Source organism: Psammomys obesus, unplaced genomic scaffold (assembly GCF_907164565.1).
Source record: "Psammomys obesus unplaced genomic scaffold, mPsaObe1.curated_primary_1811, whole genome shotgun sequence".
NCBI classification, from domain to species: domain Eukaryota; kingdom Metazoa; phylum Chordata; class Mammalia; order Rodentia; family Muridae; genus Psammomys; species Psammomys obesus.
The window spans coordinates 14,362,013-14,389,843 of NW_026585689.1; the positions used below are offsets into that span (position 1 = coordinate 14,362,013).

The following is a 27,831-nucleotide window of genomic DNA, read 5'->3' on the forward strand; positions in this document are numbered from 1 at the left end:
GGTTCCTCTTAGGTTGATCTTAAGAGGGAGGTATTTCACTTCTTGTCAGCAGCTTTGTTTGGCCCTGCCTTAGTATGAAAGAATGTGGATGGGGTAGAAGGTCAGAGGGTGAATCCAATCTATTCAGCCATGGAGGATTTTATATATAATCATTTGGTAAATATAGACACACAGCAATGACATTTCATTTTGTGAATGTCCTTAATCAAGAAGGAAGGTTATAGAAAAGTGGAAATTTGTTCTTTATAAAATGACAGGCTTCAAAATTAAAATATTAATAAAATTGTAATCAATATTAAAAGTCCTAAAAACTAAGTATTAATCACATATCTGACATTTATTTATATATATATATATATTACAATTAAATGCAAAGTTTATATGAATAATTCTGTGCTGTTCATATACTTTTGTAACTTCTAAACTTTAGATAAATAAGCACTAACGTTCAGTTTGCTGACTCATTATGAAATTACAAGCTAAGAAACTTTCTCTAGAATACTCAATAATATATAAATAACATATATATATTATATATATAATATATAGAAGAGTGATAATTTATTATTCATTTGTATGATTATTTTACTATTTGAATATTCTCTAAATTTGCCAGACAAAAATCTTTAATCATCACAATATTACAAATAACCATTTATTACTGATGAAAAATGTAATCACATTTTGGAACTTTGTATTGGAGAACAAACCCAATTTTATCCAACTTTATCTCTGGTACTTGTAAATTTATACTTGTATTTTTAATATATTAATACAAATTCAAGTTAAAAGTTTTATTTGGTGATCTTTAATGAAGGATCATTTTTAATTGATGGGTTATTTGGAAAATACTCCCAACCACTAATTTAAGCTAATTGAAACAAACAGTAGGTCAGATGGTTTCTATTTACTTTAAGTTAAAAAATAATTTAAAAAATGAGAAATTCATTAAGAGAAAGAAGAAAATAAAAATTACTTTAAGAGGTTAAGAAACACCACCACAAGGAGCTTGTATTTGATGTAAATATCTGTAAGGTAAAATATAACGTGATGTGCTTATGGAGAATGGTATTATAGTTTTAGGTATGTTCATATGGTTTTATTTGTCTGAATAAACGCAGGCCTAGGCTTGGTGCTGACTTACATAGGTATTACCGATTTTAGCTATTCAGGAAAATTCAGACTGCAATCTCTTTAAACTTTGTAGTAAACATTAATGTTAAATTTCACACACTTAATTTCCATAAACAATAGTATCAGTTTTAAATGCATATCTGATTTTCTCATTCCAAAGGAAAAAAAAAAATGTTTTCCTTCCAAATAAAAGGGCAGGTAAGTAATTCCATGTTATTTTCAACAGTCATTGTATTTTTCACATAAGTAAACTAAACTACTTTTGGGTACTTAAAACCAGTAATCCAAATGAGTGATGCAGTCTAAAGATATACCACTGTGGAAGAGTATGGACATATAGCTGTCACTATGTGACTTGTCAAAGTCATAGGGATAAAATGTACTTTCCAAATAATAAATATTTGTGATTACATTTTATCAGACATAAATAATAAGCAAAGCATATCAACAGTGTCGTTTATAAACAGGTACATCTGAATATTGTTTCTGGATGAGTATTTCCTTTCTAGATAAAATAATATAGCCATACACAAGTGTGACAAAAGTAAGGCTTCGTTGTTTGGCTTGCCTTCTCTCTCAACCTCCTACCTGGCAAGCACAAAACACTCACTCTCATCTGACCTCTATTTGTACTTTGAGAAAATGTTCTCCAGACCATTACACATACAACTTACATGTGAAATGGAAAACATCATTGATCAAAATTGTATTAGATTTGAAGTCTCTGCTAACAAGTGACATACTGATGGTCCTCACTGTATCAGTGAGAGCATCCAGACAGGTACCTGCTGCAAAACTTTTATGGCTGTTTGATACTTAGTGTAAAATCAACTTAGAACACACAGGTGACATTTTTCTATATCTTTAAACATTCATAGCAGGAATCCAAAGAGATACATTTCATGGAAGATTCAGTAGAAGGAAAGAAAATACTCAGATATTTTCTATGCTTCTCATTGTTTTTCCTATGCAGTATTCACCTTTACTTTTCCACTACCGACGGATAAAGTCCTCCAAAAACCCTACAGCAGCTAGACTTTATGAACAGGATTTTTGTAACTTGGAATTTCAGATTTTAACACTCATCTGCCCAGTTCTTTCAATAAACAGAAGCACCAATACAGATATGCGAGCATCTGTTCTAAGAATAATTTGAAGAAATAGATGGTAGAGTTCAGAAACTAGCATTGGTTAAGGCCAACCCGCAGTTACTGGAAGAAAACAGGCTGATCATTGGTTACAGGTGTCTAGGGTACAGCGGCAGTCATGACCTTTCTTTTATCTGCTATGGAGGAGAATCTACACTTTGCTGTTCTGTGAAAGATCTCCGAGTAGCAGTTAGGTCTGTGCCATGAAGCTTGACCTCCAGTGGAGACTGCGCAAGGGGGGAGCAATCAGCAACTGTCAGGAAGGAACCCACGTGCTAAGGATGCTCATGCATCAGAAAGAATTCTAGAGACATAAGGGATCAGAGCTCCAGGGTCCTCTGGTCCCAGGTGGTGTAATCTGGGCGTTCTGTTTAGAAAACATCCTAGACCTCACAGTGTGGCAAGTCCAGAAAAAGGGACAAAGTTACCTGCAGTAGTGGACAAGTCTACTCAAGACATCCTCCTTCTCAGCCTTTCTGTTTGTCTTACCTTGGTTGGAGACGTGACTGCAATCGCCGGTCCATGCTGTCAGCAGGGGCAAGAAGAAACCAAATTGCAAAAGAAATTCCCGGACTTCGCAGCCCCCCATGGTTCTTGCTGGCTCTCTTTGCCTCCCCCTTAAAATGAAGTGGCAGCAACGCAGCCAGGTGTTTCTGGTAGGGTGGAGGTCCTGGTCCAAGCTCTCTTCCTCTTCCTCCTCTTCTTCCTCCTCCACCCGGCCCGCAGGGGAAGTCCCGGGGCGCCCCCCGCGCGAGGCCCCGTGAGCAGGGCACGAGGGTCCAGGCTGCCCAGGTGCAGGAGCAGCTGCTTCGGAGGACGATGCTGCCTGCGCCGCCGGGGAGCTCCTGGCGGCTGGAGGCGAGGGGAATTGCATCCACCACCGTGTCCCGCTCGAGCGAGGACTATTCACTTGGGCCCAGGAGAGCGCGCGCGCAAGAGCGAGCTCTGGCTGTAGTTTGGGGGAGGGGATGGAAAACGGGGGAGGGCGCCTCCAGGAGGGTTCTGGGGATGGGTAGGGACGTCCAGGCGGGTAGTGAAGGTGCAGTTCTGGGGACCCAAGCGCCTCTCTGGACCCAAGTGGGCACTTGCAGAGCCCAGAGCAGAGGAGGCACAGCAGACAACAAGGGTAGCCTGGGCAAACAGAACTTTACTGTGGTTGATCCGGCGGAGGAGGCTTGTTGGGATCTCAAGTGGTGCCAGGAGCGGGCAGACAGAGCGCTCGCTCAGCCTCTTGACTGAGTGGCCTGAGCTGAGTGTCGCGTCTTGACCACCACAGACTCGGAGGCATCTGAGCCGTCCCCCAGTAAACCATTGGCTTACTGGGTATCACTGAAGATACCGTAGTCCCCCAAGCACTTGCGTCCCTCCTCCCCCATTTAGCCACAGACTGTCAGCTCTGGACACTGCCTTTCCCTTTGCCACATTTCTGCTACCGGAAGGGGTGAGGGTTGCAGGTCAGCGCTCCTGGCCCCAGGGCACGGCTTGGCGAAGGTAGTGGTCAACCTTGATGAGTCTGAGTGCCACCCTCTCAAACTTGGCCACCGGAGCGAACCAGCTAGCTTTGCGGCCACCCCTTCTGTTCCGAGTCCTTGGAAAGCATAGGGAGAGAAGAAGCAGTAGAGAGGAGCCACTGCAAGCTGGAAGTCGACTGGTGCCGGGCGCCTTGGCTCCCCTAGATCTTCGCGTCGGCATAGGGTGGCGACTTCGCCATGGAGGTCATCAGCATCATCCCAACAGCTTTGGTGCCCGACTTCCCAGGGCCTCTATAGCCTGCGGTTCAACGTCGGCGTCGGGGTACGCGCTCACAGCAGTCCAAGGACTGAGCGCTGCTGGCCAAGTCCAGGGCAGCGAGCGGCGGCCGGTGCGCTCTCCTCGCGCGAGATGCCCCCTTCTCAGCACCCTCTGCCTCCCAGGTCGGGGAACTCCTAAGCCAGCACTAGCCACTTACTTGGTGGGACCCCGCCCTGGGCCGAAGCACGGGACTAGCTGAAGGGAAGGGGTGTTGCCACCTGCAGTCTCCAAGCTGTCGCCCTGCTGCCTGCCGAGACCCGTGCACGGAGGGCAGGGCCCTGGAGCACTGCTGAGTTCGGTGGAGCTCTGTGATCTCCCGTCTGGCAGCAGCTGTGGCTCGGGTGTAGCCAATTCGGCGCTAGAGGGGGTTAGTAGACAACAAAAATTCCTCCACTGCTCGCAGGTGGAAACCTCTGAAAAAGCAAAAGGAAGCTTTCGGGCTAAACTTACAGCGTCAAGTCCCATTGCGGAGACCTTAGCACTGGCGTTGGGTTTTCTGGAGAACCATTCCTTAATGTCATTGCTGTACTCTTACTGAAGATTATCAGGCTTGACGAGGTTTAAAAAAAAAAAAAAAAATCCATCTCCGAAGGCACCCGTAAGGGTGTATTTGAAGGTTTTTTTGATGACACTGGAGAAAAGTGAAGGGAATTTCTAACGTATAGAGAGGATATTTTTCAAGTGGGCGAAGGGTTCAGATAGGGAATGCTTGTTTCAGGAGCATTAGCAACAGTAGGTCTAGGTCCAAAGGGTCGATGTTTTACCAGGGATCCTGGAAATGAGAGCAGAGTGTCCACGCGTTTAGGTGCTGCTGTCTGGTTTGTGGCTAGCATCCTAGTTAAAGGATTTCAGTCCATGCCTTACAGTCAATCAGAGGGAAAGAGAGAGGAGCAAGGGATACCCAGAGTCTGTAAATGTGAAAATGTAACATGCAGTGGGATCCACACTGTGATGACGGTTTCTGATTGGTGGCCACTTTCACACTCACCATGAATTTATACACAGCTTTCTTTCAAAGAGGTCCACGCCAATTTAAATGTATGCAAATCACATCTACAAAGATGGAGTTCGGTTATTAGTGTTTACAGTAGTGAAATCTGATTTTGCTAGTCATTTTTACCAGTGTTACTGATATTGGCCAATGACATGGGAACTTGCAAATTCAATTAAATTTACTAACTCAGGTGTAAAACAAAAGTCTACAAGAGTACAACACAAGACATTCTGTCTAAGTAATGTTTTAGGAGTGCTTCATGATTGTGCTGGTAATTCGATTATAAATAATAATTCTTTGTTTTACATATTCTCAGTGGAAATAATCAACATAATTTCAGCATTACATTTATAAAGGTACATTTAAACTCGAAGTTTTTATGCTTTATTTGAATCTTAAATTTGAAACAATTTAATATTAACAGTTAAACAGTAAAAAGCTGTCCTTAAAATCATATTAGAAGGGAATGATTCAAATGTAGAGAAAAATGAAGGAAAAAGAAAAACAAGAAACAAAACTGTGGGTTATTTCCGAAGGAGTGTGATCAATTTCACAGCATAATGCAATGCCTGAAACATAAACCTCAAAGAAACTCTAACCCTTGATTAAACTGACCTTCTTTCCTATGATACCAACTGTTTATCTCCTCTTCATTATTTGTTTAAGCGATGGCAGAGCCTCACATAATATGTACATCAGCTATTCAAACGGTGACTTTCTCATTGATTTTGACATTTTAAGAAAAAAATAAAGGTGACAAAAATTGTCTCTGTCGTAAAGCACCTGTCATAGGTTTAGATATACTTTGATACAGTTTCTTGCATTTTTTTAGAACATGAGGACATGTTAGTTTTTATCATGAGCGTTGATCACAGACTGTCTCGAGTACATTATTCTGGTAGAGGAGCAAATGAATCCACAAATTGGAGTACGGCTATTAATTCCTAAACTTTATAGTAATGTTAATTAACAAAATAATTTGGCCGTATATAGTTTTCCACAAAGTATACATAAATATATACATTCTAAAGTTTTTTTTTATGCTTACTTTTCTTTTCTTGAGAAAGAGTTAAGAATAAACTATTTTGTATGAATAAGAACAATTTGCTGTATAAAACAGCTTTGGAATGTCTAGCTCTAAAGTAGATAGGATGTCTCCATCAAATCTTTAGAAGACAAGGCAGGGTATAAGAGGCAGGGGGATAGAGAACTGCAAGATAATAAGGCCTTCTCAGTCAAGACCACCATAGCTCATGTTAACTCATAGAAACCAGGGAAGCATGCAGAGGGCCTCTGTGTATATATTATGGCTTTCAGTTTAGTAGTTTGATGATTCCTGAGCAAATAGTGGGTCTCTGATTCATATGACTTCTCTTAGGCTCTTTTCCTTCTCTTGGTTTGCTTTATGCCATTTTTATTTTTATTTTATTTTATATTTTATTTTAGTATTAGCCCTTAGAAGTCTGTTTGTTTTCTAAAGAGAAAGAAAGAGGTTGGGTCCAAATGGAATGGGAAGGGGGGAGGAACAGGTAGTGGTAGAGGGAAGGGAAACCATAAGCAAGCTATAATATGTGAGAAAAAAAATCCATTTTTGAACAAAAGGAGAAGAAATAATAGCTGGAAAAATATGGTCATGAGTATCATGTGTGAGATAGATGTAATAGCACAAAGCAAGGTATGCTTCTGTTTTGATTTTTTTTAGCAGTGCTTTATGTTTGCTGACATATGACAGTTTCAAAATTATAAGCCACTCAAAGAACCAAATGCAATATTCATGTAGATTTATCTGCACTTGTCTATTTGAATCATACCCATATTCATAAAAGCGTTCATGTCCCATTTTTCAGAACTATATTGTTCAGAATTCTTTTGTGTTCTTTCAGAACATTGTTCTTCAAGATATATGTGATCTGGTTTCAGGTAAGAAATTATTAAATTTTTATTAAGTGAAAGATATATGACACAGAATTCCAGTCCAACTATTCACTTACAACAGAAATAACAGTATTCACAATACTATTTACTTTGTAAAATGATGAAAAGAGTGGAGATTTAACCTGCAATTAATTCCTTTGAGGAAAAAACAAGAAGGATTATATTGTTTAACACTCAGCATGTTTCAAGGCTGGAAAAAGTTTCAAGCATACTATTCTGGTAGAAAAGTAAATTAATCCATTACAATAGCAATTTGTATTCTCATAGGTCAGGAAAGAAGAAACATAAATAAAGAGCTCTGATCCTCAAAGATGTCATGAAACATCAGGTCTTAAAGGATTAAGTTTGAACTGTAGATATACACAATTGTGTGAGACTTTTTACTGGTACCAGAGTCAGTGACCTGCTGTGGGCAATGATAATATTTTAATGCCACCAACTTTAATATATGAATTAAGGAAAAGATTGACTTGTATATATTTTATCATGCTAAAAGCATAAGGAAAATTCAACAGCTAAAGTTTTTTTTAAAAAATACTACAAATTCCAATATAGCTTTTCGAGGTTCTTTGCTTAAAAATTATGTATATATTCTCAGTGAGCAAATAACTTTACAATTTTTTTTTCAGATTAGTTAGTAGCTATATATTTTTATTTTTTTTTAATTTTATTTTTTTCTTATCAGTTACATTTTATTAACTCTGTATCCCAGCCATGTCCAAATTTTTATACTGTATAAAAACATTACATTAAAGATTAAGCCCAAATGTATTTCTTCATATATTTTGATGCATGATATAAAATAAACCAGAATTAAACATAACAGAGTCTTTGATAATAAATCTGTCCTAATAAATATCAACTTAATAGTTATCGTTTCTTGCTTTATTAATATGGAAAATATAATATTTAAAACTGGAAGTATATCAAAGCCTAATTGCAAATATTATGAACTTCATTGTGTAATACTATGGAATTTGACCCTGAAGTAAAAACAGATCTCATTGTGAGCTTTTGTTCTTGCGGTGATCAAAGACCAGTCTTATGATGATTCCAGATAGACACATTTATCTACAAAATAGATACATTTATTTTATAGATACATTTATCTATAAAATAAAATAAATACATCATTGTTTAGAAAAATTTTTGTGGAGATGCTTCTGAAAATTTGCAATGTCCTCAGGAAAATCACATGTGAGTGCCGATTTAGGCAGTAAGAAAAAGAAAGTGATTGTCATATCAGTGATATAGTAATTCTACAAAACTTTTAGTTACTTTATAATTATGAGTGAATATCTACAGATGCTTATATTCTGTGAAAACAAACTAATAGCCAGAGGTAAAGATCCATGTTATGATTATAGTAATATGGAATTCCGCACATTAAAGCCTTATATTAGGCATATTAAATTGTCATTGGGGTGCTGTAGCTCATATAGAATATAACATTGTAACTAAGAATTCTTTTTCAGTTTTACAAACTTAATGTATAAGGAAACATGCCAAGAATCTGAACTATAAATGGAACCCTGGTGACAAAATTTAGAAACATGTCCACACAAGAAATTGGGATACAAACTCCAGCTTATGAGAGACATCTAAGGACCACTTCTCTTCATCTAATGTATTGTCTCCCCTGGGTTCATTATAGAAAAACAAGGTTTGCATTGTTCACATCAAAATACCTAAAATGTGTATCTCATAATTGTTATTGAAATGATAATATTGCTAATAAACTTACGCTTAAGTATTTATTCTGATAAAATCCAGTTTTGTTATTTCCAAGGGCAGTGCAGAGACTGTCAATGTAGAAAGATCATAAGACAAGGTAAAAGTATATTTTCTTAAATTTTCTATTTGACTTCTTTAAAATTATTTTTCATTATTATTATTATTATTATTATTATTATTATTATTACATTTTATTCACTTTGTATCCCATCTCTAGCTCCCTCCCTTCCTCTATGCCCCCACCCCTTTTTTCCTCCCCTAGTCAATTAATAGGGGAGGTCCTCCTCCCCTACTATCTCACCCTAACCTATCAGGTCTCATCAGGACTGTCTGTATCCCCTTTCTCTGTGGCCTAGTTAGGACACCTCCCAAGGGGGAGATGATCAAAGAGCCAGCCACTGAGTCCATATCAGAGACAGCCTCTGCTCCCCTTATGAGGACACCCACATGGAGACGAGCTGTCCGTGGGCTACATCTGAGCAGTGGGTGTAGGACCATCCCCATGCATGGTCCTTGGTTGATTCATTAGTCTGTTCAGGACCCTCTAGACCCAGATATTTTGGCTCTGTTGGTCTCCTTGTGTAGTTCCTGTCCCTCCAGGTCATTCTATCTCCCCCTTTTCCATAAGATTCCCTGCACTCTACCCAAACTTTGACTATGAATCTCAGCATCTGCTTCAATACCATGATGGGTAGAGTCTTTGAAAGGGCCCATGTGGTAGGTTCTTGTCCTGTCCCTGTCTTCTCTTGCTTCTGATGTCCATCCTGTGTGCCTTTCTGAATGAATATTAAGTCTCTTTCCTAGGATCCTCCTTGTTGTTTAGCTTCTTTAGGACTATAGATTTTAGTATGCTTATCCTATATTATATGACTAATAACCACTTATGAGTGAGAATATAATCAGAATGACTAAAATAAAAAACTCAAGGGCCAACACAGGTTGGAGACGTTGTGGAGAAAGAGGAATCCTCCTGCATTGCTGGTAAGAATGTTAAACTTGTACAACCAGTTTGGAAATCAATCTGGAACTTGCTCAGAAAATTAGGAATAGAGCTACCCCAAGATCCAGCTATACCACCCCCATGCATATATCCGAAATATGCTCAACCATAAAACAAGGGCATTTGCTCAATCATGTTCATGGCAGCTTTATTCATAATAGCCAGAATCTGGAAACAATCTATTTGACTTCTTGAATATAAACTAAGAGCATTATTCCTGCTATATGTCTTACAATGGAAATAAATCGCATGTATTTAACTGTACAAATATTTAATTTATGTTAGTTTTGCTTTTCAATCAATTATTGAATGTTTGACATTTGGGAAATGCTAGTTAATGATATTTATTTTTATCTAATGAAAGCAAACTTGTTTTGACACAGCTGGTCATTCTGGAGCATGAAAGATAAACTAAATGACTTGTTACCTATAAGATGGAATAAATTTACATCTTATCACTTAAAAAATCTTCTACATAATTATGCAAATGAATTTTGTGGCTCACATTATAAATGCTACTTAGTTGAATCTAGTTCTATAAGTCTGCTGTTGTGTAACCTTTAAGACAATATTTGATGTGGGTAAATAGTCATGGCATAGAGTCTTCAGAGGATGAACCTGTCTACATCAAGAGTGTGTTAACTCACTGAAAGCTGTGTCTACCTGGATGATGAAGGCATGGTTACTTTACTGTGAGGTCAAACAAGTTGACCTGCATTGTATTAATCCACATTTCTGTGTTTTGCATAATAATATAAAATCCTGCGAGTTTAAACTCAGTCTCAGTTATCTTTGAATACTTCCCATAGATCTTGGTACAAAGGCAAGAGAGAATATTGCTTGAAAAGCAAATGCAGAAGTAGAAAACTCTTCAGGAATTCATGCTTTCATTAAATGACAAGTATGTATCTTGTATCTATGATATATGAATACATATATTTCTCTTTTACTAATATCAAAACAAAATTTCTGAATAAAGCATGTGCATGTTTTCTTGTTACTGTGACATGAATTTTTCACAGCAACAAGATAAGTAACTAAGACACCAGGCGTTTTGCTGATGTGTGTATCTTCATCTATGTGCATGGCTTCTGGTTTCTCTTTGGCTCCTTTCCTTGTGTGGTTCTTTTGTCATATTCATATATGTTTGGTTTTTATTTATTTTATTTTAGTTTATTATTATTCCATAGATGCCTGTTTGTTTTCTAAGAAAAAAACAGAAAGAGTGAAGATCTGGATGGAAATGGAGAAGGGAAGAATTTAGAGGTGTTGAGGGAATATACTATTTAGAAAAAAAAATCTATTCTCTATTTTTTCCATTAATTTATTTATTTATTCACTCTACAGCCTGTTTGCAATCCCCTCCCTGCTCTCCTTCTAGTCCCACCCTCAAATGCCTCTACCCCCATCACTCCCATTCTCCTCAGAAAGGGGAGGCTCCCCATAGGTCCCAACCCAACCTGGCACATCAAGTCACAACAGAACTAAGTGCATCCTCTCCCCCTGAGGCCAGACAAGGCAGCCCAGCTATGGGAAAGGGATCCAAAGGCAGATAATAGAGTCAGAGACAACCCCTACTCCAGTTGTTACAGGACCCACTTGAAGAACATGCTGCACATCTGCTACATATGTTTAGTGGTCCTAGGTACAGCCTGTGAATGCTTATTGGTTGGTGATTCAGTCTCTGTGAGGCCCCATGAGCCCAGGTTAGTTTACTCTGTAGGTCTTCACCCTCCTAGCATGTTTATTTATTTATTTACTTACTTTTTAATTTATTATTATTTATTCACTTTGTATCCCAGCTGTAGCCTCCCTCCCCATCTCTTCCCAGTCCCACCCACCCTCCCTCTTCTCCCCCTATGTCCCTGCCATAGTCCACTGATAGGGGAGGACTTCCTCACCTTAGCCTATCAGATCTCATCAGAGCTGGCTGCATCATCTTCCTCTGTGGCCTGGCAAGGCTGTAGCTCACTCCCCTCCCCGAAGAGGTGATCAAAGAGCCAGCCACTAAGTTGATGTCAGAGACAGCTCCTGATCCCCTTAATAGGGAACCCACTTGGAGACTGAGCAGCATCTGGCCTTCATCTGTGCAGGGTGTCTAGGTCCTCTCTATGCATGGTCCTTGGTTGGAGTATCGGTCTCTGCAGGGCCCCTGGGCCCAGGTCAAAAAAAAAAATCTTTTATCAATAAAGAGAAAAAAGCTTGCCAGATATAATGTGCTTTTTGAGCGTTTTATTGACTTTGAGAGAATTGGATCACTCAAATACAACCTCAGTATCTTAAAAAGTTACTTCAATTATATGCACCTTATTTAAGCCTTCTTTTGAATATCATGCTTTTGAACTAACCCAGGAGTTACCATACCACTTGCTCTGTACTGTATGCTCACAATACTGCCCAGAGTCCGTCAAAACCAGTGTCAAAAGGACTCAGAAACAGTAGTAAGGGTCCCCAAATTAATGTCCTCTGAGAGATGGCCAAGAAGTTAACTTTTATCTGTCTTATATTCTGCTATACCTTGTTTTGGATTTTGTTTTGTTTTTAATCCTGTGACTTCTTGATTACATAGGAAAAAAAATCGCCTTTTTGTCGTGTCACATTTTTTTTTTTTTTTTTGATGAGAAATTGCTTCTAAATGTCAGCAAATCTGCTTACCACCTGGCACTTATACCCCCCTAAGGTATTCCATTTGATGGTACTAAAGCCTTAATTTGTCCTTAGATACAAAGTTAGCAGTTAATAAAACTTTACAACTCGCCCAGTTTCCAAGGTACTAGATGTAAAATAATGATAAAGGCCTCGGCATTCTGATTCTCAGCTCTGTTTGTCATAACTACTCTGTCTCCTTAGTTCCAGGATATTTGCCAAATTAGAAAAATTCTTCACACGCATAATTTACCTGTATTGGTCTATTTACCTATTTATAAAATTTATCGAATCTGGTGAAATTAAACCCCCATTACAGAATGCTTTCAGTGAATCACCTTCCCAATTATGCTTTAATTACCAAATGGCCTTGTCCTTATTTGAACTGTTCCAACATTGGCACAATGGTGACTTGCTTCGCATTATGTCTATTTTTTTTTGTAAAGTATTTCTTTTAAGTAGAAGCTGTCTTCTGAAGTCTGAGCTCATCTTTCCTCATCTGTTGTGTTCTCTGCTCCATCTGCAGCCTCTTTTCAAGTCCCGCTTAAATGGTAAATAAAGCAAAGCTTGCCTACATGGAACTTTAATCTACTAAGGACTTGCTGTGAGTCTTATAACGCTCTGAATGTTTTGCACATGCTAATGAATCTACAGCCCTGTCTGAAGTCTCCTTTTACCCATTTCAGAAATAATACACTAAAACATTTAAGTTATGGTATAATGGCAATCAAGGCATGAGTTTAATTTTTTTATTAATTAAATGTGTTCTTTTATGATTTCACACACTTACCTAAGTCATCCTGATTGCTCTTACTGCTTCACATCCCATTTATGTCCCTTACCCCTGGCAATCCTCCTCTTTCATCCCTATATATCCTTTTCTCACATCCATGCCTAATTTTTTGTTTTGTGACCCACCGAATTTAACAAGGGCCATCTGTATGCCCATCTGGATGGGACTGGAACTCTTTCTTCTGGGCATGACATAGTCACTGTCATCATGAACTCCTCACTGCTATGGTTGTCTTGCAGGGCATGAGTGACACTAATCTTGATCACTGGTGCAGGAGGAGATTATAGAACCCCATCATTCTCCAGCTAAACTACTGGCTACTTCAGGTTTCTAAGGCAGGGTGAGTTGTTTTCTTTAGTTGATTTCTAAATGTTAAAGAGCTTTAAAATTTAGATATTTTTTTTTTATTTTTTAATCTAGCAAGGGAGTAATCAAGAGAAATAATAGGTTTGCATAGTTGTTCAGTAAGGTAATAATACTGAATCAATCTGGTGACAAAAGTGAGAGCTGAGTAAGTTTCCTGCATATGATTAATGAGTAAGTGCAGGACTCTGCCTGCTGGCCCATGCTATCATGTTACTGCTACAAATGGATCAAGTACCAAGTATTAAGGTAACAATTCATATTTGGGAAAGTCTACTCAAATTTTTATCATATTGTCTGTGGTATTTTTAAAATGGAAATATTTTTGTCTTTTCAAATCAGAATCTTAGAAATTTGCTATTCATTCTGTCTATGAAATCAGCACAGGTTATTAAAATAGCCTATATTCAAAAGACAAATTCTGCTCTTTATTCTAAAATGAAGGTATGGTGATGTTGGTGACTAATGAAAGTTTATAATATACACTATATTTTCATAAAAATTGGAAAAAGAAAATATCAACCTTATATATAATAGATATTAATATTGTCTCATTAAAATATATATGTCACCTATATATATTTAGTCTAGTATAAATTCTCTTATTGAGATATTATTTTGAAAGCAAGATCTTTGTCTATTGTTAATTAAACAAGTGGTGTTTATTCCATACTCAATGTAATTATGACAGTATCAAAAGTGAGGTGTCCAAATTCCCAGAGGAAAGTTTCCCCTGACCCTCAGCCTGCCAGAACAAAATAATTTTATTGAAATCATAATCATACATGTATGAATCTGCTTTCATGAATCTACTTTATGAAACCAAGAAAGATTTGAAAGTCATCAATTAAGGACTTGTGAGTGTATTACTGTCTTATGAAAATGAGCTTCCTTATAATGTAAGGCTAAAGGCATTTAAGTAGGGCAGGTTTTGTTATTGTTAAAAATTGGGATTTTTTTTTTTTTCCTTTTTAGGCCTGGGTCATTTCTCCAACAAGAACTCTCTATGTATCCCTTTCCTGCCTAAGTGATCATATACATAACAGATACAAACCATCACACCTGCTTTTAAAATTATCCTTTAGTTTTAGAAGTAGCTTAACAGTAATAAAGCTCTATATTGAAAAAGTCTCTATATTGCACTATTATAAAACCATTAGTTTGTTTTTGCATACTTTTTAAAAAAAAATCTTAAACCATCCACACCAAAATGCATATTGATGTTATTTAACCTAAAATATGTGCTCAAGATTACATTTCATTTCAATATTTTCATAAGTGGTTTGAATTTATAGTATTTAAATTTTGGTGTATAGATACTCCTATGATATAATTTAATGATAAGCTATGAATGTAACCAGGTAAAGAAAAAGTGATGATTTTTCTTTTTTTTTAATTTTGTTTATAAATTACACTTTATTATTTTATATCCCCCCCTTCTCTCTTGTTCCATTTCTCTTCCCCTCCCAATCTCTCCCTTCTTCCCCCTTCTCCATGCATGCCCCTCCCCAAGTCCACTGGTAGGGGAGGTCTTCTTTTCCTTCCTTCTGATTTGAGTGCAATAATTATTATAAGCCAAATAAGCATTTTAAGTCCTCATGGTTTAAAAAAAAGTTCAACATTGTCACCATGAACATATAACATCATTAGTGAATTTCAATGTGATGAAAATAACACTGATATTATTGATTCTTGTTTTTTTGCTTTTTTACATTTTATCATTATTTTATGGAGAAAAAAAAAGAATTTTTTTTCCTGAAAAATGGCATTAATTTTCAATTAGGGTAACAAAAAAGGAGTATGACCTAAATTTTCTAGGTAAAATCATTAAGTAATTTTAACTCATCCATTTTACTCTACTTTAAATATTTCCTCTCTTTACTATCTTTTCTTTAAGAAACATAATTATAAGTTATTATATTATTATTATTATTTATAATTTATTCACTTGTATCCCAGTTGTAGCCCCTTCCCTCATCTCCTCCTACTTACACCCTCCCTCCCTTTTCTTCCACTATCCCTCTTTCATAGAGGAGGTTCATCTCCCCTTGTGTCTTACCCTAGCCTATCAGATCCCATTAGGACTTCCTGGATCCTCTTCCTCTGTGGTCTGGCTTGATTACCACACCAAGGGGAAGTGATCAAAAAGCAGGCAATTGAGTTCATGTCAGAGACTGTCTCATCTCCTCTTACTAGGGAACCCACATGAAGAATGAGCTCACTATTGGGTACATCCGAGCAGGGGTCTAGGTCCTCTCTATGTATGGTCTTTGGTTAATGCGTCAGTCTCTGCAGTCCCCAGTGGGCCTAGCTTTTTTGGCTTTGTTGCTCTTCTTGTGGAGCTCCTGTCCCCTCCAGGTCCTTCTGTCTCCCCCTTCTCCCATAATTATATTAATATTTGCCTTTTAAAAATGGTTATATTTTGCATATGTGAAATGTAAGTAATTGGACTCAGTCCACTTTTTACATCATTTCGTCAATACCTATATTAGAACATACTGATATTAATAATATATATTTAAACACATGTATCTTTCAGAATAAACTTTCCCAGATAACATAATGAGCCAAATGCCTCGCTGTTTTTTTCATACTATTTATGTGGAACTTGATATTTGGCTGACAACAAATACTTTCTGAAAATTTTTATCTATCATTACTTATTTATGTGGCTTTTAACATTGCCTGCAAATGTAGTGGCATAAAGCAACCATTTCATTACACATGTGGACTCTGTAGGTCAGACAAGGCACAAAAGAGATCAGAACTTGTCTCTTCTCCAAGGGCAGAGGCCTCAGCTCAGAAAGCTTAAAGTCTGTGTGCTCAAGCTATATAAAGGTATTTTGATTGCATGTCTGGAAGCTGATATTAGCTGGGACCTCATCTGAGACCATTAAGTAACTTCACTTTTATGTGTGGCTCTTTCTGTCCCTCTCCAGCACTCTTTTATTTATTTTTTTATTTTTCTTATCAGCTACATTTTATTAACTCTATATCCCAGCCGTGTCCCGATCCCTCATTCCCTCCCAGTCCCTCCCTCCCTCCCTCATCTCCACCGTGCCCCTTGCCAAGTCCACTGATAGGGGGGACCTCCTCCCCATTCATCTGATCCTGTTTCATCAGGTATCTTCAGGACTGGCTGCAAAGCTCTCCTCTGTGGCCTAACAGGACTGCTCCTCCCTTGCGGGGTGGGGAGGCCAAAGAGCCAGTCATTGAGTTCCTGTTAGAAATAGTCCTTGTTCCCCTCACTATGGGAAACCAATTGGTTACTGAGCTACCACAGGCTACATCTGAGCAGAGGTTCTAGGTTATATTCATACATGGTCCTTGGTTGCATGTCAGTCTCAGAAAAGACCCTGTGCCCAGATATATTTGGTCCTTATGGAGCTCCTACCCTTTCCTCATCAGACTAACTCTCCTTCTTTCTTATGATTCCCTGTACTCTGCCAAAGGTTTGGTCATGAGTACACAATGAAATACTACTCAGCAATCAAAAAGGAGGAAATCATGAAATTTGCAGGCAAATGGTGGGATCTAGAAAAGATCATTCTGAGTGAAATATCCCAGAAGGAGAAAGACAAACACGGTATATACTCACTTATATAGACCTATAAGATATGATAAACATAATGAAATCTGTACACCTAAAAAAGATAATCAAGAGAGCGGACATGGGGTAAGATTATCAATCCTCGTTTTGAAAGACAGATAGGATGCGCATTGAACATTGACAGGAGTCTACTGAGCGCATTTGAAAGACTCTAACTAGCAGTGTTTTCAAAGCAAAGACTCATGACCTCTCCAGCACTCTTAAACTACAATTTTTATACTTTGCCACTATTAAGAAGAGAAACTAGTTAGAAGAGAAAGTAATTTTCAACCTTCCTAACGCTGTTACCCTTTAATACAGTTGTGGTATGTTGTGGTAACCCCCAACCTAAAATTAGTTTTGTTTCTGCTTTTTGACTAATTTGCTATTGTTATTGTAATATATGATTTTTTGTTTTAAGAAATAGTGGTTCTTCAAAGAAATCACAACCCACTGATTGAGAACCACTGAGTTAAACCTGAAGGGTAAGCCAAAGATCCCTAAAAGAGGACTGGCGTTGACCACACTGCACCAGTTTGGCAAGAGACTTTGTTTCAAGTTATTACAATGTATTTGTATGTAAGTAAAATTTCTACTGGTTATTTGTTGGAATCATTTTCTCACTGTCTCCTTTCAGATGCTTATAAAAAAATGGGAACTTTTCCTAGGTGGTGACTGCTTAACACATATTCAGTATAACACTTTCTTCCAGAGTTGATGTAAGAAATAGTGAATGTACCATGGTAAATCCTTGATGTTAAAGTTGAAGTATTGGAGTATTGCATTGATGTTCAGAACTAAAGGTGTACATGTCTGCCCTCCCCTTATTGAAGAACTGGAACCATTCCTCAGATGATACCATGATGATAGATCAGGCAATCATCTAAAGAAATAAAAACAACAACATCACATTGGGACAGGGGAAGAGAAGATGGAGGGAGAATGGGATTGGGAGGGGTTGAGGGAAGGGGCTACAGCTGGAAAACAAAGTGAATAAATTCTAATTAATAATAAAAAAATCCGCACCCCCCTTCAAAATCACTTTTTGAAGAGCCACTCAAAATGAAATTTACTGACTCCTGAAATGAGATATTTAGCATTTGCAGTAATGCTTTGACTTTATCAGAAAAAATTGTGTCAATATAATCAAATAAAATTAAACATTAAACTAAACTACTTCACAACCAAAGTATAATTGCAACACTACTTTATAACTTGATTTTTTATCTTAGCCATTCTGATGGGTGTAAGGTGAAATCTCACATAGATAGATATATAGATATATAACACATTATGAATGGTGATATTATTCCTAAAGGAAAACTTGAATAGGATTTCCTATGAAAGGAAGGAGGAAAATAGAGCAGGATATGCAGGGAAGAGGGTAAATGAAATATGATTAGAAACCCCTTAAGAAGACATAAATATAAAACCAGACACACTAAACCTATTAGAAGAAAAAGTGGGGAACAGCCTAGAACTCATTGGCACAGGAGAAAACTTCCTGAACAGAACACCAATAGCACAGGTTCTAAGAGCAACAATCAATAAATGGGACCTCATGCAACTGAAAAGCTTCTGTAAAGCAAAGGACCCTGTCAGCAAAGCAAAATGACAGCCTACAGATTGGGCAAGGATCTTCACCAACCCTATATCTGACAGAGGTCTAATATCTAGAATATATAAAGAACTCAAGAAGTTAAACAGCAACAAATAAAGAAATCCAATTTAAAAAATGGAGTTCAGAGCTAAACAGAGAATGCTCAATAAAGGAATATCAAATGGCAGAGAAACACTTACAGAAATGTTCAACATCCTTAGTCATCACGGAAATGCAAATCAAAACAACCATGAGATTTCACCTTACACCCATCAGAATGGCTAAGATCAAAAATCAAGTTGACAACACATGCTGGAGAGGATGTGGAGAAAGAGGAACCCTCCTCCATTGCTGGTGGGAATGTAAACTTGTACAACGACTTTGGAAATCACTCTGATGCTTTCTCCAACAATTAGGAATAGCGCTTCCTCAACATCCAGATATACTACTACTAGACATATATCCAAAAGAAGTGCAAATATACAACAAGGACATTTGCTCAACCATGTTTGTAGCAGCTTTATTTGTAATATCCAGAAGATGAAAACAATCCAGATGTCCCTCTATCAAGGTATGGCTACAGAAATTGTGGTGCAGCTACACAATGGAATATTACTCAGCAATAAAAAATACAAGGAAATAATGAAATTTGCAGGCAAATGGTGGGAACTAGAAAAGATCATTCTAAGTTAGGTATCCCAGAAGCAGAAAGCTACAAACAGTATATACTCATTCATAAGTGGATATTAGATATATAACATAAGATAAACATGCTAAAATCTGTACACCTAAAGAAACTAATCAAGAAGGAGGACTCTGGCTAAGTTTCTCAATCCTCATCAAAGAGGATGGACACCAGAAGAGGGAGAAAGCAGGGAACAGGATAGGAGCCTACCACAGAGGTCCTCTGAAAGGCTCTGCCCTGCAGGCTATCAAAGTAGATGCTGAGACTGATAGCCAAACTTTGGGCAGAGTGCAGGGAATCTTATGAAGAAGGGGGAGATAGTAAGACATGGAAAGGACAGGAGCTCCACAAGGAGAGCAACAGAACCAAAATATCTGGGCACAGGTGTCTTTTCTGAGACTGATACTCCAACCAAGGACCATTCATGGAGATAACCTAAAATGCCTGCACAGATGTAGCCCATGGCAGCTCAGTGTCCAAGTGGGTTCCATAGTAATGGGAATAAGGACTATTTCTGACATTACTGATTGGCCTGCTCTTTGTTCACCTCCCCCTGAGGGGGGAGCAACCCTACCAGGCCACAGAGGAAGACAATTCAGCCACTCTTGATGAGACCTGATAGACTAGGATCAGAAGGAAGGAGAAGAGGACCTCCCCTATCAGTGGACTTGGGTAGGGGCATGTGTGGAGAAGAGGGAAAGAGGGTGGGGTTGAGAGGGATGGAGGGAGGGAGCTACAGAGGGGATACAAAGTTAATAAACTGTAATTAATAAAAATAAAAATTAAATTTAAAAGAGGAAAAAAATAATTTTAACATAAAAAAAGAAAATATGTCATTTTATGTTTACTTAACAGCATCCACCAAATCAGCTAAGCAGGGCTCAGCTGGGCTTACAGAGACTGAAACATAGAGCCTGCATGAGTCTGCACCAGGTCCTCTTATATTGTGGCTGGTAGCTTGGAGTGTTTGTGGAACTCCTCACGGTGGGAGTGGCTGTGCCCCTGACTCTTTTGTCTGATCTTGGGACTCTTTTGCTCCTATTGGGTTTCTTCGCCCAGCCTTGATATGAGGGCTGTTGTCTTGTCTTATTTTATGTTGTTTTGACCTATTTGGCTGCAGTCTCTTAGAGAGCTGCTCTTTTCTGAAAAGGAAATGAAAGGAGAGTGCTTTAGGGAGAGGGGAGGTGGGTTGGCTAGGAGTGGAGAGAGGGGAAACTTTGGCTTGGGTGTATTATATGAGAGAAGAGTCTATTTTCAATAAAAAAAATTAAAAATACAAATAAAATCAATACAAGTATATTGTATACATGTATAATTTAAATTAAGTTACAGCATCTGTAGAGATGATTTTCACAAACATGCCCACAAAAGACATCTAACAAAAAACTTCAGTGCCAGACATTAGATATGTCTCATCAATCAGTTGGTTAGAGGAGTTCAAGCAATTCCCAACATAATATAAGCTGTTACCATTGTCCCGATTTGCTTCCTACAGTTTCCTTCTCAGCCTGTTTGTCTTTTGTATAGAGAAGGGCTTCAGATTTTTTTTTTTTTGAGTTAATTTTGTATCCAGCCACTTTGTTGAAGGTGTTTATCAGCTGAAGGAGTCCTGTGGTAGAATTTTGGTGTCACTCAAGTATACTATGATATCATCTGCAAATAGTGATACTTTGACTTCTTCCTTTCTGATATGTATCCCCTTGATTTCTGGGACTAAGGAAGCGGCATAAGGGAAGAAGAGGGAGGGTGAGTAGAACTAGAAGGAGATGAGGAAGGGGACTATGGTGAGGATACAAAGTAAATAAATTGTAAATAAATAAATACATGATTTTTAAAGAAAAAAATAATGTAAAATAAAGAAAAAGTGATATGGAGAATCATAATGTTCATAATAGTACCTGATAAGGCTCTTGGAACAAAATATTTCAAACCACAAGATATGTATTTTGAAAAGATGAAACCATTAACACCGATATAATATCTTCACGATAACTAGTGAAAGAAAATGTAGACATGTCAGAGTATCACTCCCTTATAGGAAGCCAATGGTAAAGTTAGTCCTTCAAACATTGACCTAATAGAGAGTTCTAGAATAAAATGATGCAGTTATGTCATTTGTATCTGTGTGCCACAGAACCTACTTCAAACATTAGTTATAACATGGTAAATCATAATTTTGAGATTTTGGAAAGTGGGTATTCAACTATTTTTAATATCTGTGAGTTCAGAACTTCTGTTTTGTTTATCTTTTCTCAATTCCCACTAATAATTTTCATAAAAATATTCTCTAATATGAAAATAATTGATCAATAATGGAAAGAACAAGGAGTTAAATAAAAAAGACAAACTGATGATTATATGACTTTTTGTTTCTTTCCTACTATATGAAACAACTTTAGGATCCTGGTTAAAATATATAGCATGTAATAATTTTTAAATTTTAGTTTAATCTCACTGCATTCTCTAGAGAGAAACTTGTGAATGTGAGTGCTCCCATCTCCTAATTTTATTTATATACTTGAACAGATCTAAAATCACTTAGTTTGAAGTATTTTGTAGACATTACCATTTATTCTGGGATGAATAATTGTCTTTTTGAAAACATTCAGGGACCTCCTTTTGATGGCTTTAAACCAGCTCTTTCTACCTACTCCTTTTTCTTCTTTTTTTTTTTTAATTGTGAAAATATTTTACTTCCTCTTTCTTTCTTTTCTTTCTTTCTTTCTTTCTTTCTTTCTTTCTTTCTTTCTTTCTTTCTTTCTTTCTTTCTTTCTCTCTCTCTCTTTCTCCCTTCCTTCCTTCCTTCCTTCCTTCCTTCCTTCCTTCCTTCCTTCCTTCCTTCCTTCCTTCCTTCCTTTCTTTCTTTTTTTTTTTTTGCATGAGTATCCTGGTTGTTTATTGTTCATGTTGCAGTGCTTTTTAAAAATGCTAAAATATCAGCATTTGTGGCAATGTAAGTAAAGAAAAGTACATATTTTAAATTTTCCTTTGTTGAACCGGAAATGTAGATCAGTAGTAAACATTTATCTATATGTGCAAGGCCAAAAGTTTGACCCCTACTGCAGCAATGACAAATTAACAACAATAACTAATAATAAGTCCTCTGTTGTACACACACACACACACAAAGATAGATTCTGTATCTTCAGTTATTTTCATTGTAGTATGAGGAAGGCATCTCATTTTCAGTAGCTGTACATCATTCTGTTTTTATACCAATAACGTCAACAGATGTTTACAGTTCCCAGCTATTCAAATAATACTACAGTGTACATACTCATTTTCATGAGGTACAAGTGTTGGGGGAGACGGGTAAATGGCTGAGACAGTTAAAAGATATTTTCAAAAATTTAATAGATATGATCATGTGCCTCCCATTTCCTTGTTTTCATCAGAACCTCAGAATAGAGTGTTGTTTTTTACTCATATATGTATTTTTAATTGTTACAGTCCAACAGGTGAGGGTTATAACTGAATGTATTTTCGCATTTTAAAGGCCGTTTTTATTTCTTTTTGCTGTGCTGTCTCTTTCTGTGTTTTGGGCTTCTTCTTCTTTTGGGTTTCTATTACTTTTTGCTAACTTCTAAGACCTCCTTTAACATAAAGCAGATTAGCCTTTTTCTTTTTATCTCATTTTAAACATTTTCCATTACTTTTTGCCTCAGCTGAAAGAATTTTTCCAAATAGAACTTTCATTTGATATGTAACCGAATTTATGAATCGTTATAGTTTCTGGTTTTTTAAAAATTTTCCCATTGTTTCTGTCATTCTGGATGAGAATATTTCTAAATGCTTTGTATTTCTTCCTGTCTATTTATCTTTTTTTTTTTTTTGGGGGGGTAGTTGACTTTTATTTTTTTTTCGTATTTTATTTTTTTCTTATCAGTTACATTTTATTAACTATGTACCCCAGCCGTGTCCCGATCCCTCATTCCCTTCCAGTCCCTCCCTCCCTCCCTCATCTCCACCGTGCCCCTTGCCAAGTCCACTGATAGGGGGGACCTCCTCCCCATTCATCTCATCCTGTTTTATCAGGTATCCTCAGGACTGACTGCAAAGCTCTCCTCTGTGGCCTAACAGGACTGCTCCTCCCTTGGGGGGTGGGGAGGCCAAAGAGCCAGCCATTGAGTTCCTGTTAGAAATAGTCCTTGTTCCCCTCACTATGGGAAACCAATTGGTTACTGAGCTACCACAGGCTACATCTGAGCAGAGGATCTAGGTTACATTCATACATGGTCCTTGGTTGCATGTCAGTCTCAGAAAAGACCCTGTGCCCAGACATATTTGGTCCTTGTGGAGCTCCTATCCTTTCATCATCAGTCTAACTCCCCTTCTTTCTTATGATTCACTGCACCCGGCCAAAGGTTTGGTCATGAGTCTTTGTTTTGAAAACACCTCTAGTTAGAGTCTTTCCAATGCGCTCAGTAGACTCCTGTCAATGTTCAATACGTATCCCATCTGTCTTTCAAAACTAGGATTGATAATCTTACCCCATGTCCACTCTCTTGATTATCTTTTTTAGGTGTATAGATTTCATTATGTTTATTATATCTTATAGGTCTATATAAGTGAGTATATACCGTGTTTGTCTTTCTCCTTCTGGGATATTTCACTAAAGATGATCTTTTCTAGATCCCACCATTTGCCTGCAAATTTCATGATTTCCTCCTTTTTGATTGCTGAGTAGTATTCCATTGTGTAAAAATACCACAATTTCTGTACCCATTCCTCCGTTGATGGACATATGGGTTGTTTCCAGGTTCTGGCTATTACAAATAAAGCTGCTATAAACATGGTTCAGCAAATATCCCTTTTGTGTACTTGAGAAAACTTTGGGTACATACCTAGCAGTGGTATAGCTGGGTCTTGAGGTAGCACTATTCCTAATTGTCTTAGAAAGCACCAGATAGATTTCCAGAGTGGTTGTACCAGTTTACATTCCCACCAGCAGTGGAGGAGGATTCCCCTTTCTCCACAATCTCTCCAGCATGTGTTGTCCCTTGAGTTTTTCATTTTGGCCATTCTGATGGGTGTAAGGTGAAATCTCAGGGTCGTTTTGATTTGCATTTCCCTGATGGCTAATGAGGATGAGCATTTCTTTAAGTGTTTCTCTTCGATTCGATATTCCTCTGTCGAGAATTCTCTGTTTAGCTCTGCTCCCCAGTTTTTAATTGGATTACTTGGTTTGCTGCTTTTCAGCTTCTTTAGTTCTTTGTATATACTCGATATTAGTCCTCTGTCAGATAAAGGGTTAGTGAAGATTCTTTCCCAATCTGTAGGCAGGCGTTTTGTTTTGATGACAGTGTCCTTTGCTTTACAGAAGCTTTTCAGTTTCATGAGGTCCCATTTATTGATTGTTGCTCTTAGAGCCTGTGCTGTTGGTGTTCTGTTCAGGAAGTTGTCTCCTGTGCCAATGAGTTCTAGGCTGTTCCCCACTTTTTCTTCTAACAGATTTAGAGTATCTGGTTTTATGCTGAGGTCTTTGATCCACTTGGATTTTAGTTTTGTGCAGGGTGATTAATATAGATCTATTTTCATTTTTCTGCATGTGGACATCCAGTGGGACCAGCACCATTTGTTGAAGATGCTGTCTTTTTTCCATTGAATGGTTTTGGCTTCTTTGTCAAATATCGAGTATTCTTGGTGTGTAGGTTTATTTCTGGATCTTCTATGCGGTTCCATTGATCCTCCTTTCTGTTTTTATGCCAATACCATGCAGTTTTTATTACTATTGCTTTGTAGTACAACTTGAGATCGGGGATGGAGATACCTCCAGATGATCTGTTGTTGTACAGGATTGTTTTGGAGATTCTGGGTTTTTTGTTTCTCCATATGAAGCTGAGAATCTTTTTTTCAAGGTCTGTAAAGAATTGAGTTGGTATTTTGATGGGAATTGCATTGAATCTGTAGATTGCTTTTGGCAGGACGGACATTTTCACAATGTTAATCCTACCAATCCATGAGCACGGGAGATCTTTCGATCTTCTGAGATCTTCTTCAATTTCTTTCTTCAGAGACTTGAAGTTTTTCTCAAACAGGTCTTTCACTTGCTTGGTTAGTGTCACCCCAAGGTACTTTATGTGGTTAGTGGCTATTGTGAAGGGTGTTGTTTCCCTAATTTCTTTCTCGGCCCTTTTGTCTTTGGTATACAGGAGGGCTTCTGATTTTTTTGAGTTGATTTTGTATCCTGCCATTTTGCTGAAGGTGTTTATCAACTGGAGGAGTTCTCTGGTTGAATTTTTGGGGTCGCTCATATATACTATCATATCATATGCAAATAGTGACACTTTGACCTCTTCCTTTCCGATTTGTATCCCCTAGATCTCCTTTAGTTGTCTTATTGCTCTGGCTAGGACTTCAAGTACTATGTTGAAGAGGTAGGGAGAGAGTGGGCAGCCTTGGCTTGTCCCTGATTTCAGTGGGATTGATTTAAGTTTCTCTCCATTGAGTTTGATGTTGGCTATCGGCTTCCTGTATATTGCCTTTACTATGTTTAGATATGTGCCTTGTATTCCTGATCTCTCCAAGACTTTAAACATGAATGGGTGTTGGACTTTGTCAAATGCTTTTTCAGCATCTAAGGAGATGATCATGTGGTTTTTCTCCTTCAGTTTGTTTATGTGGTGGATTACATTGATAGATTTCCGTATATTGAACCACCCTTGCATGCCTGGAATGAAGCCTACTTGGTCGTGGTGGATGATATCTTTGATGTGTTCTTGGATTCGGTTTTCAAGTATTTTATTGAGTATTTTTGTGTCAATGTTCATAAGAGAGATAGGTCTGAAGTTCTCTTTTTTTGTTGGGTCTTTGTGTGGTTTAGGTATCAGGGTGACTGTTGCTTCATAGAATGAGTTTGGTAATGTACCTTCTGTTTCTATTTTGTGGAATGGTTTGAGGAGAATTGGTGTGAGCATTTTTTTTGAAGGTCTTGTAGAATTCCGCGCTGAAACCATCTGGCCCAGGGCTTTTTTTGGAGGGGAGACTGTGAATGACTGCTTCAATTTCCTTGGGGGATATAGGGCTGTTCAGTCTTTCTACTTGATCTTGACTTAATGTTGGAAGATGGAATCTATCAAGAAAATTTTCCATTTTATTTAGGTTTTCAAATTTTGTGGCATATAGGCTTTTGTAGTATGACCTAATGATTGTTTGAATTTCCTCTGTGTCTGTAGTTATGTCACCCTTTTCATCTCTGATTTTGCTGACTTGGATAGATTCTCTCTGCTTTTTAGTTAGTTTGGCTAAGGGTTTGTCTATCTTGTTGATTTTCTCAAAGAACCAGCTTTTTGTTTCATTGATTCTTTGAATAGTTTTATTTGTTTCTAATTGATTGATTTCAGCCCTGAGTTTGATTATTTCCAGCCTTCTGCTCCTCTTGGGTGTATCTGCTTCTTTTTTTTCTAGGGTTTTCAGTTGGGCCATTAAGTTGTTTGTATGTGTTGTTACGACTTTCTTCTTGCAGGCACTTAGTGCTATAAATTTTCCTCTGAGCACTGCTTTCAATGTGTCCCATAAATTTGGGTATGTTGTGCCTTCATTTTCATTGAATTCTAGGAAGTCTTTAATTTCTTTCTTTATTTCTTCCCTAACCCAGCTGTCATTGAGTAACAGGTTGTTCAGTTTCCATGTACGTGTAGGCAGTTTGTTATTTCTGTTGTTGTTGAGGTCCAGCTTAAGTCCATGGTGGTCAGATAGAATACAAGGGATTATTTCAATCTTTTTGTATCTGTTGAGACTTTCTTTATGACCAACTATATGGTCTATTTTGGAGAACGTTCCATGTGGTGCTGAAAAGAAGGTATACTCTTTTGAGTTTGGATGAAAAGATCGGTAGACGTCTATTAGGTCCATTTGATTTAGGGTCTCTGTAAGTGTTTTTATTTCCCTATTTGTTTTCTGTCTAGTTGATCTGTCCCTTGGTGAGAGTGGAGTGTTGAAGTCTCCCACTATTAGGGTTTTAGGATCCATGTGTGATTTAAGCTTTAATATTGTTTCATTTACGAATGTAAGTGCTCTTGTATTTGGGGCATAGATATTCAAAATTGTGATGTCCTCTTGGTGGATTTTTCCTTTGATGAGAATATAGTGGCCGTCCTTATCTTTTTTGATTAACTTGAGTTGAAAGTCTATTTTATTAGATATTAGGATTGCTACTCCCGCTTGTTTTCTGGAACCATTTGCTTGAAAGACATTTTTCCAGCCCTTTACTCTGAGGTAGTGTTTTTCTTTGTTGCATAGGTGTGTTTCTTGGATGCAACAGAATGATGGATCCTGTTTCCGCAACCATTCTGTTAGTCTGTGTCTTTTAATTGGGGAGTTGAGTCCGTTGATGTTGATAGAAACTAGTGACCAACAATTGTTACTTACTTTAGATGTGGTGTTGGTGGTGTCACTGAGTTTCATTGCTTGTATTCTT

General features: G+C 37.7%; 1 protein-coding gene across 2 annotated transcripts in view; it reads right to left on the reverse strand.

Annotated features, from left to right (window-relative positions):
• Window positions 1-3,655, reverse strand: part of Epha6 (EPH receptor A6) — a 979,971-nt gene extending 976,316 nt beyond the window's left edge. For both annotated transcript variants that reach the window (XM_055594395.1, XM_055594413.1), the window contains exon 1: window positions 2,772-3,655. In XM_055594395.1, coding sequence (XP_055450370.1) covers window positions 2,772-3,156 — 385 coding nt within the window. In that variant the 5' untranslated portion in view covers window positions 3,157-3,655. The remainder of the gene's footprint in view (window positions 1-2,771) is intronic.
• Window positions 3,656-27,831: the final 24,176 nt, after the last annotated feature.